Here is an 11,691-nt window from a genome sequence, read left to right as displayed (position 1 = left end):
AAAACGTTCAATCTTCACCTCAGAAAACCCAAAGCTAGAGAGATGCTTGGATCCTTTGTAAAAATCAATTACCATCTCCTTCACCCTTGTCTGTGCACTGAAAGCAGGAAGCACAGAGACTTTTGACACTCTCTGCTCTAACCTGATCAATAAATAAAACACTGTCCCCACGGTTATTTTTTAAAGTAGCAATTTTAGAAGGAAAGAGGAAAGAGAGGAGTGGAATACATTATTGTTATCAGTTTTTTTTCAGTAGTCATGGGTTTGTATGAAGGTTTGGCATCTATCAGCAGGCAGAGAGGTTTTTTAAAGTAGCAATTTTAGAAGGAAAGAGAGGAGTGGAATACATTATTATCAGTTTTTTTTCAGTAGTCACGGGTTTGTATGAAGGTTTGGCATGTATCAGCAGGCAGAGAGATGAGTTTTAAATGTAATTTTGCTGTTACTGCCATATCCAGATACCTCTCCAGTCTTCCAGTGACAGAGTAGCCATTCTTCAACTGTCTTGTATCTGAACCCTAACCTGAACAAAGGCTTCACCTTACATCCTGTAGCTTTAAAAGCTGTAGTTTAAAAATACAGGGTAAGAAGAATATTCCACAGCAACAGAAGAGTTAGTAGTAAACATGCAAACTTTTGATCTTTTCCTATTAGAAACCAGGTTACAAAGAAGCTCTACAGCACAAAACTCTAGCTATTCCTGAGGAAATGGAAAAAAATAGAAAAGAAAAAAGAAAATAAAAGAAAAGAAAAGCAGCTTCAAGATGTTATGTCTGTCGAGATACACAATCTACTCAAACAGGAAATACACACAGATAGAGGTGGACAATCAGCCTGAGATAGAATGATGACAAGCTGCTGACATTTCAGATTTTCTCCTTGAATAGCAGGTGCTAGCTCAGTACACACAATGCTCGTGAGCAGGAAAGAGCTTTTCAGAAGTCATTGCCCTGAATCACAGAACTACAACAGCACTGCAAGAGGGTCCCTCCAACCCACAACATTCTGTGATTCTGTGACAGGCTGCGAGCTGGTACATAACTTGGTGGCAAAATACTCTATGTTCTTTGTCATCAGAAATGACAAAGGACAGAAAAAAAGTTAAAACCCAAAACACCTTTCTCAAAACACACTTTAGAGCATTTTAGATGAGGCATTCATGATCACTGTAGCAAAACGACTGCAACAGACCTTCCATGAGGAAAGGACCGGCACACAATCCAGAAGGAAAACTAGACTACTGTACATAGTTCCTAGCATGACAGCAGATTAGAAGGGCCTCTTGGGTCATCCAAGACTCTGCCGTAACTTGCACCCACAACGTATTATTCCCTTCATAAGTGGTAAACTGTCTCCATACAACAAGGGAAATGTTTGTGTTTGATTATTCCCTTCATAAGTGGTAAACTGTCTCCTTCATACAACAAGGGAAATGTTTGTGTTTTTTCTGTACTACTGCTTTATTATTGGAAGTAAGGGAATGGGAGTGACGATTTTTCAGTTTTCAGTGATCTCTCTTCTTATACCAGTAGGAGTTGTCTTTACAGCCACAACAATAAAACCCTCTCTTCGCAGCTTCATTGACTCGTCCCTTCTCAGAGCTATTTGGAGCAGGGGGAGAGGACAGGGAAAATGTCACTTTGCAGAAAAAATAAGAAGAGGCTGAGACCAAACACTTCATTGCTCTGTGCAGCTTTCTGCTAGTCCTGCATCTCCCACAGTCAGACCACAAAATACTGAGGAACACAAACCACCCTTTGATCTCACCACTTTCTTCCAGAGTTGGAGCGCTCTTCACTTTTTTGAGCAAGGTTGTGTGTGTTTGTGTATATGTATGTAACCACAAACATACACAGGCCTCAAGCTTCTCTTGAATGCAACCAATCTCTGAACATGGCATGAAGATCTGCTGGTGTGAAGGGCCTGACCACACACTCTGGGTCAAGATCTGTCTCAGTATCTGTTAGTGCGCTTAATCATCTCTCTTTATAGAATTACTCCATCCTCAGTGTCTAGTCTGTTTTTCTGTCCTCTTCCAACACCATTTAGTGGATCTCAGCCAGCAGTCCAAGAACTCTTCTTGCTCCCTTTACACCTTGAGCAAAGCACGCAGTTACAAAGCAAGATAGCTACCTGCAGATCCATCACCCCAGACAACGGAAAGGGTTAGTCCTCTTTCTGTATGAAATCTGCTTCTCACCAAAATCCACTCTCATGAAGCAATATTCACAAGAGTGAAGGCAAAAAAACCCCCCAAAACCCCAAATCCTAAAAGATGACCCTCATTTTAGTTAAATGGTCCAAATGCTGGAGATTAATTAAAGCCTGTTTTCTTCATTTCAAGGCAGAGAAAACCAGCAGCATTAATCTGAGACACAGACAAAACCAGGCAATCTTATTTTTGCTGATACTGAAAATGATCAAGAAAGGACTGACAGCATCTCTAACATTCCCTTTTCTCTCCATAACAATCCTTCTTCTGGAAGCAAGAAAATGTTTAAAAACCTGAGATTTGCACTTCAGAAAACAGGTGCTGATGCAAAAGAAGAGAGCAAGGGCACAGGATTCCCATTGCTCAGATTCAAATCATTGAATATTCTGACGGCTCCTGAAAAAAACCCAAAAAACCCCAAACTGTACTAGATAAAATAACCAGCAGCATTTCCTCTCAAAGTGCAGAACAGCACCTTCCAGTCCTTTGACCCGAGCTGAGGCTAGCATGCCTGACAAATGAGGAACCAGACAAGCTGAGCAGTTAGGCCTTATATGCCTAAGTCCGAGATAACTACTGACTCTGAAAAAGCACCGTGTCAGTACATATCAGCAGCACAGATTTTCATTTACTCTTAGATACTTGTATCCCCTCTCACGGGGTTAGAATTGGTCCAGACATTGTAGACAGGGAAAGCAGTTGCTTGAGGAGGAAAGGTGAAAAATTACTCAACAGCAGGAGAAAGAGGATTACCTTGAATGACCCACCGCTGCTCTTCCAGTGGTCCTGGTTTTCATCATCATTTTGTTTTGTAAAGACTCCAATGATGTTAATAAAAGGAGAAGTAGGATGACCAGTCACACATGTGATTAAAAAAAATAAATTATACTAGCAGATATCCCTGATCATCAGGGAACTAGTGACTAGGGCTGTTTGCTGACCCAAAAACCAGCCATGAGATAAAAATGCATATTTCTGTATCATTCTCAACAACATCTCACAGAATCCTTGCCATCACGGATTTACTTTGTCAGGATTTACTTCTTTTAAGACAAATTTCTTCTATTAAGCATGTAGTAAGGAAACAAGGGAAGTTAAGTGCTCAGGATTAAACAATTTAGTCATGGAATATTGTTTTCTAGATAGACATGCCACCCAAGTCTGGCTGGAGTTGTAGTGATTTAGAAGAAATATGTCTAGAAGTTGTGAACTAATTATGGGGTGTTGCACCCCGCAATGATAAGCAGGAAAAAATCTGAAGTTAGCAGGAGCTCAAGAATTTAATTTAAAAAAAAAATCTAAACAAATATCTTTGTTTCTGGTGACATTTCCCAGAAAACAGAAAGATCTAGACATTGGATTTTCTTTCCCCAAGTAAAATTCAGTCCAGACCATTCCCCCACCCTCCCATCAGATTCATACAATGCTGAAAATTTCTGAGCTTTTTTTTTTTATTATTATTATTCATTTAAACAATAGGTTTGGGGCAAGATGGGAAAAGAGCAGCACCTTTTAAAAAAACCCTGTTGTGTGCTATATAGGACAAAGAGGTGAGCTTTAAAAAAAAGTTAAGTTTATATATGTACATATACACACATACACGAAACCAAACTAAAACCAAAAAACTTGTGAAGGGTCATTTTCAACACAAGAGAGAGGAAAACCTTATTTCACAGCAAGCAAAAGCACCACCAGTTAAGATCAGAGTGCACAATGGTTTGTAGTGCAGATACCAAACTAGCCTGGGTGCTGGAAGCAGTGTAGCTAGAGCAGCACAAAGCTCCACGTGGGACAATTTACCCGCTCCTCGGCAGAGTCTGTGCTGAGGATGGTGTGCTGTGCAGGCACTCCCACGGACCGCTGCTCTGCCTGCATCAATTTTGGCAGAAGCCACAAAAAGTAACAAACTAGTGAGAGTAAGAGACCCAAAGCTAAGCTACAGGACTGACTTAGCCACATTATTTCCATAACAGGGGTTTCCAAGTTCCCCCATGTCTCTTGGGTGGTCTCTGCAGTTGCTGCCTGCGTGGGTGACAGAGCAGAGAGCTCCTGGTTATTTAGTATTTGTGCACGGAGGTTCCCATTCTTGCCTACCTTCCTTTCCTCTCTCTTCCACCCCACAATGCCACTCCTATGTCCTCCAGGCTGACAGGGTAATAAAATTAGGAAGGGGCATGTACACCTAATCAAGGGGATAGTCAACAACCAAATGAAGCTTAAAAAAACAATACTACTAATTCTTAAAAAAAAACCAAAACAAAACAATTTAAAAACTTGTTCAAATTCTGCAGACTTCTGTCAGAGTTTGGTCATTTAGCCCAGAGGTCTTTGTCTTCAGGGCCTACAGGCTAAATTGTTTCAACTGGCAAGAAGCATGCAGTACAAGGTAAAATTCTGACTAAAAGAAAGAAGTAGTAAGGGTTGGGGGGAGAAGAGGCTAAAACACAGAAATCCAGTACTTCGGTAGCAGCACTTATGCTACACGGTACGCTTTCAAGAGAGTGAATTCTTTTCTGTTGGTGCGAGCTGCCCAGATGAAAAGAGCAGCTGCCATAAACTGCAGAGGTGCTGAGACACAGGCGAGGCAGAAGGACCAGCCGAATTCACCCCTCACATCATCAGGCAGGGGCAGCTTCTTATGGAGCAGCTCAATCCCAGCTACATAGCAGCCAACCAGGCCCAGCGTACAGAGCCCTGGGGAAGGAAGCAGCAAAGCACAATGAGCTCACCGCTGAAGTGCTCTGGCTGTCACTAGGAGCTTCTTGGAGGAGGAAGGGTAAGTCGAGGATGGCAGGAAACCTACCTGCTAGGAAATGGAGGACGCCAGTGGCAATGGCCGGGTAAAGGCTGCGACAGGCACAAGCACAGAGCCCAATCAGAGCCCCAAAGCACATGAGGCCGAGGCTGACAAAGGGCAGGAGAAACTGCAATCGCCAGAGATCTGCACGTGAAAGAAACACACAAGTGTGTTGTGCTGAACATGTGCTAGAAACTGATCTTCTCCCACCATCTTACATTCCCCTCTACCCATGCTGCTTCTGTTTCATCAGATATTCCACATTCACAGCTAAAAAGGACCAAAGGTTCCTCTGAAATAGAAAGACCTTCATTTGTTAACGCCCAAACTCCTGTACTGCATTCATGGGCAAAACCCTTGCTAAAGCATCTAAGTTTTCCTTTCAAACTTTGACCTACTGAGAGTGTTACTGTAAAAAATAAATGCAGAGCAAGACAAGATGCTTTCCTCACTAGTGACTGTATTTGAGAAATGTCTTCTTTCTTTTTTTTTATCCTACTTGTTTACCTGCCAGAAGTGACAGACACTTACAAGTCCGATTCAAATCTGTGCCACTGTTGTGATTTCCAGGCTCTATGTACTTTTCCATAAACTGATCAGAGAGGGAAAAACTGATGCAGTTTGTAGTCATATCAGTTTCTAGGGAAAAAAAGGAAAAAATTACCATTAGGTGTCTCCCCGCACCCACCTTTCAATCCTTCTTTTCCCAATCATTTGAGCTGGGAAGCTCCTCAAAAGTTCCATTTGAGAGAAAAATATCACTTCCCAAAACAGATCTGTAGGATGCCTTATCACAAGGTAGTCAGCATAACAGTTACTACAATGAGGGGCAGCATTCCAACATGCAAAACCTTCAAGCTTACTTGGGTTATCCAGAGAGAACTGTGACATGCTTGACAGATTAGTAAAGAAGTGTGGCATATGATGCTCAATTATGTAGTTACATATTCTTGTACTCACGAGTCCCTTAATTAAGCTGTGCTTATCTCCATGTGCAGCATATAGAAATGTACTAAACACTTCATTCAAAAATGGGATGGAAAGGACTAAAGAACAGAAAATATTTGCTTCTTTACACACATTCTGCTTTGAGCAGAGCTGGTTTAAATATCTTCCAAATCAAGTATTTTCACTGGGGGGGGGGGGGGGGAAGGTATTACATGTCATTTTCTTTTTTCCTCCAGAAAAATTGTTTGAAAGTACATTTTTTTAAGGGTGTTCAAAATTAAGGGCTTTGTACACACATTATGTGTCCGAAATCTACTTTGAAGCAATTAAAATGATTGCTCACCACACTTTTTTAGCCCCTAACCATTGTGAAAAAGAATAGAAATATTTCATTCTATATCTAGCACTATGGTAGAAGGAGTCCAAAATGTGCTGATGCAACAGTGGGACATTTGTGACAGGAGAGCAAAATGAATGACTACCTAAAAGGAGTGGGTGCCCCCTTAATAAAGTAGTATCTTTATTCCATTGCTGGATCCCAGGACCTCTCCTAAAAAGACAGTGAGTGACAGAGCAACTACAACCATATCCCCAGTTGGACAGCAGATAACAAAACAGAGCAAAGTTATACTAAATTTAAATCAAGTATCATGTGTCAAATCCAGAGTCTGTAGCACTGACAACCACAGATCATTTTGCCTTCCGCTTCTTTAAAAATTTAAACTGTCTTTATTTAAAAAAAAACCAACATGTAAACTAGAAATCAGCCTTCTGGAGGAACAAAGTGACAGGAATATGTTCTGAAGAAGCTAGCATGTACCACCCCAGGCAAGCTAGGGAAGTGTCAAATCATTTTGCCTTCCGCTTCTTTAAAAATTTAGACTGTCTTTATTTAAAAAAAACACATAAGCTAGAAATCAGCCTTCTGGAGGAACAAAGTAGCAGGAACATGTTCTGAAGAAGCTAGCACGTACCACCCCAGGCAAGCTAGGGAAGTGTTAGTTGCTCCAGAGATACCTGGTGGGCTGTACCAGTGAGAGTTTTTGGGTACAGTGATACACCTCCGCCACAATCCAACTTTTTTTTGAAGAGCGCATCTGTGTAGGTCTTCTCATCCGCATCTTCACTGACAAACTCATCCCAGATGGTCCTACCAGCTTCACTGACATTCTCAGCTGGGGACAGGGTGTGGTATTCGTACCAAAAGTCGGTGCCGATGGAAGCTGCCATATAGATGGTGGAGATGAGGCTGAGAACACAAGCAATTACTAGCGCTGTAGCAAAGCGGTTATCCATCATTGCGCCCGTGCTGCTGTAAGGAAAGAGAAGGCCAAGTGAGTAACTCCTCTGACAGTAAACCCAAAGTTATCTCAGCAGTGTCAAACTTGTGACATCATTCCTCTTACGCAATGTCCCCTCAGGATATGCATGTCTTCCTTTTCCAACAGGCTGGAATCAAATGAACACTGAGCAAGTCTACAGTACTAGTCAGCATCCGCTGGATCTGCAAGTTCAAGGCAGGGATATCACCCTCCTCCAGCCACCCTGCGCTGGCTGCTCTCTCTGAGACAGAGCAACAACTGACAGAGCAACAGCAACTCTGTCCCCAAAGCAGGTGGCACAGCTCACTGCCATTTGTGATCCCAGCTGTAGGGAACTGCAGAGAACCCATCCACAGCGCCCGGCCAGAAGACTTACCTTTCCTTAAGGGATTACCAAGGGGAGCAGTTATTTTTAACCTGCCATCCCATACAGCTTTCACAGCCTGTGTTTATGTTTTACAGCAAAGATAAGAACCCCAAGCATGCCAAAAAAACTCTTCCAGACCGTTGACAAAGGGCAGCCATGCCAAGGTGCCAGAATGCCTTTAGGGAAGCAGAGAAATGTATCTAGGCACTGCAGACAGAGCTCAAAGGAAGCACTGGAAGCCAAATTTGGAAATGATGATAAATGCTGCAATAATGGCACAATACATACAGTGGTGTTTCTGAAGTACTAAAACAATGTGGACAGGTGCCCTTTTCCATGGGAACAAGATGACAAAAGCTTCCAAAACTTTTGGAAACATCCTCATGTCAGGCTTTCATGTGCTGGCATGAGGACGTTGCCCCGGCTCCCTGTATTAGGGGTCACCTCTGTACTCCTTTGCAGGGTCGTGCTCACAAATGGGGTAAATTCAGGGTCAAAGGAGGCATGAGAAAATACAGATACCACACATGCTTATGCCAACACTGGGACTCTAATGAGTAATTGATTGCTAATACATGGAATGTTTTGCTGATAGTGCAATACATCAGAGGACTCTCAGATGCCTGTTGTGCTCGTGTGTTTTCTGTGCTCGATTGAATTTATGGATTATGATCAATCAGGCTGGATGCACTTGCCAAAACAAACAAACAAAAAAAATCAATTCAAGTTAACTCAGCAGCTAGAGCTACCCTCCTGGCACCAGCTACTATCTAATCAGCTCTTGTCTATTGCTTGTTCTACCTCCCTTCTCCCACACACTTTGATCAAAATATTTTGGTCTAGTTTCTTTGCAACTCAAAGAACCGCAACTGGAAACAGAAAATGCCTTAAAACACAACATTCACAGGGAAAAACATGAGCCCTAAAGTCAGACCTGCCAATAAGAAATTCTGAACTACGAAGCAAAGTGGAAATTAAAGCAGGGAATTTCAAAGGCACCAGTACTTCCTGCTAACAGTGTCATTATTTCTTTTCCCTCCTATCTGCTCCTCTATTTGGTTGAAACTGGCAAACAGGCTTGGGGAGGAGAGATGATGTGTACCCACATCAACCCCTGTGTCTCATTTCCCTTTTCAAGGAGGGATATTACAGAGAGTACGCCTCATTTAACTGCATCCTTAGCAACAAGCAACAACAGAACTGATTTTTTGTGAACTGACAAGCAGCACCCATTTAAAATACTGCAAAGTTTGTATACCACAACTGCACTTCAACAATAATCCACAAGCTGTGAACAGCTTAGGACAAATATTGAAAAGGAGAAAGCATTGTATCTGGGCCTACTTATCTAGAAGACAGAGAATCAAGTCCAGACTTGAAAGCAAACACTCTGTGCAATGTTTAATTCTTGGTTATGTACTTCCAATCTCCTTTGATATCTCAGCATCTAGCTCAAGGTACACAGGACACTGGATGAGCAGAACAGGGAGAGAGCAAGTTGCTGTGTAAGGCTGACCTCGCTGTTCATCCCCACCAAGTTCACCGAGGGATCCCCTCACCTCACAAACTCCTCACGAAGCAAACAGGGCAAGTGGCATCTCCAAGGTTCCTGCCCAGCTGAGTTCAGAGCTGAGCAGATCCTCTGGGAACTCACTCTCAGGGCAAGCAGCAGAACAAGCTGGTGAGCAGGCTGGTCTGGATTTTCCACTATATTGCAGTCACATTCACTGCAAGAGGAACCCTCTGCAACAGACTCCTCTCTTTAAAAAAAGGCTCTCTCTGGAAGGAGAAATCACAAGAATTCACAAGCTCCATTCTTAGAGTAGTGTCTCATGAAAAAGAACATGCAGGACATTATCGGGCCATTGGTTTGCTGCCGCTGCCTTTCAATATAAATGCTTATGATAACAAAGTCCTATCAACTTTGTACCTACCATACAGAAAGAAAACAACTGGCTCAAAAATCTTACTTTCAGATACAACGTCCCTGCTGCCAGGTGCAGAAGACTGGTCCTGGAAATATCCCTACCAGAGCATCATTAAAACGCAACCACACGCTTCTGGACAGCCTTCTGTGCACTGGCATAGAGTGGACTTGGCAGAGTTGATGTCAGCTGGCAACCAAGAGCAGTTCACAAGCAAAACGAAGGGTTAAACATCAAACAGTAAATTAAAGCACCGCCCAGTGTTCACTACCCACTTGGTAAAAGGGACATGGCTGTCTACTGACATTCAATCCTTGTAATGCACAGCTCCAGAGATGGGTGGAAAGCAGCTACAGTCCCCAAAATCTAGCGGGTGGCTTTGTGTGGCCTTTGTCCCAGAAAGAACACACATGGATTTTCAGTATGGACAAGTCAGTGCCAAGGTAAGAGCACACCCCCAGTTCCTTATAACAAAGGTCCCCCAATGCTTCTGCCTAATGCTTCAACTACTTACAGAAGAGATGAGGAACTCTATAACACTTTAGGCAAAACTTTGAACTAGAAGTTCTTCCTGCCACAGCGTAGTAGACTTGACTACTCTGCTCATTCACTGAGTATATCCAATGCATCATCATTTACAGTAGACACACCCCCACTTTAACGAGGTGTCCTTTGCTCTTTTGAAGGGAGAACCATCCTTCCAGCCCCAAGCAGAGTTCAATGGAAGTAGCGAGCATAGTCAGGAATAGTTACCAGAGCAGACCATGAAGAAAGACACTGCCACCTTATGAGATTATGCCACACTCTGCAAAAGGTTCTATGCAGAACAATTACATAGGTGATGCCTTAGAATAAACTTACCAAAAATAACATTACTACTACCAAAGATTATGTTAATTATAAAGACATAAAGATTGATAACAAATAGAAATACTCTGCCTTTATAGGCTGTCAGCAAGAACCTTCCTTGTTTTTAACAAAAGGTTTGTTCACGTGGCACTGCCAGCACATGTTATTCTAACAGTAGAAGCCATTTCAAACAGGTTATGGCTGAAACTAAGCAATACAATGAATATATGACAAAATAAGGCAGTAGTAAACATGCAGTCAAGCAAAAGTGCTTCACAGGATATTGTAATTATACTGACTTTTGAAAGAAGTGAGACACATAAAGGTTTCAAAGCACCAGCTCATAAAAGAGAAGGCAAAGGCCAAACTAGCAGCAACATTCAAATGAATGACTAGAAACATGCACTCCATAGAAGGGGAAAAAAAAAAGGGCAAGTCAGTAGAGTTGAAAAAAACCCCACAGAAGAGCACAAAAGCAAGTACCCCAGCAAAAAAAAAAAATTAACTCTAAGACTAGAGAAGGGATAAGCATTTTAAGAAGTTACTGTACCATGGCAGAAAGCAACAAGAAAATACATCTATTTTTTATCTCATTACAGTGATCACTCCCTTCAGCCAAAAGCAGGCCACCATATTTAAGAAACTCCTTTTACTTAACAACACAAAAGAGGAAGGCTGCATTTGCTGGCATTTTCTGGGAAAACACACTTGCAAACTGACTGCTCTTTGGGAAGCAGAACAGGCAGAAGGCCTAAAAGAAGGTGCAGATGTGGGGAGAGGGCTGGCAAAGCTACTGAATAGGATCCTCTTTTTAATACACAGGGCTACGGAGGGTTAGGAAAGAATACTACCAAAGACTTTTTTACCTTCAGAGGTTCCCAGGGTCCCTCAGGACACACAGCTCCAATGCTTCCAGGTCACTTCAGAGACACAGCGTTGTTGGTGTCTGGTGGTAAGTGGAGAGCACGAAATGCAAACTTCCCATCCGCTCCAACCCATCCATTCATTCAGCTTCTCCCACACCACCAGTTCACAAAAAAAGTGATCTAGAAGTGGAAAGCGAACCGAATAGTTTGAGGTCATCGTTTCATTTTGAAATTATTTAAGAGAAAAAAAAAATAATATTCAAAATAAGGGGGGTGGAAATGAGAGCGAGAGCCCTCAGGCCAGCAGCGCCGGGCCCCACCAGGGTCAATCCATCCACCCAGCAGACGGGCAGCGAGCGCCGGCAGCCCCGGGCTACGTGCCCGCACCGAGGGCTCTCGCCCCGT

The 11,691-nt window shown here is 42.6% G+C and overlaps 1 protein-coding gene across 1 annotated transcript; it reads right to left on the bottom strand.

The window, feature by feature from the left end:
• Positions 1 to 4,498: 4,498 nt before the first annotated feature.
• Positions 4,499 to 7,256, bottom strand: CLDND1 (claudin domain containing 1). The gene is given in 5 exon segments (XM_010164102.2): positions 4,499 to 4,906; positions 5,016 to 5,153; positions 5,541 to 5,648; positions 6,975 to 7,040; positions 7,043 to 7,256. Coding segments are annotated over 5 exon segments (747 nt in total). The 3' UTR covers positions 4,499 to 4,685.
• Between the last annotated feature and the right edge of the window lie 4,435 nt (positions 7,257 to 11,691).

Source organism: Antrostomus carolinensis, unplaced genomic scaffold (genome assembly GCF_000700745.2).
Source record: "Antrostomus carolinensis isolate BGI_N321 unplaced genomic scaffold, ASM70074v2 scaffold12000, whole genome shotgun sequence".
NCBI lineage: Eukaryota > Metazoa > Chordata > Aves > Caprimulgiformes > Caprimulgidae > Antrostomus > Antrostomus carolinensis.
The sequence above is the reverse complement of the archived record's forward strand: the minus strand, read 5'-3'. Positions and strand labels throughout refer to the sequence as shown.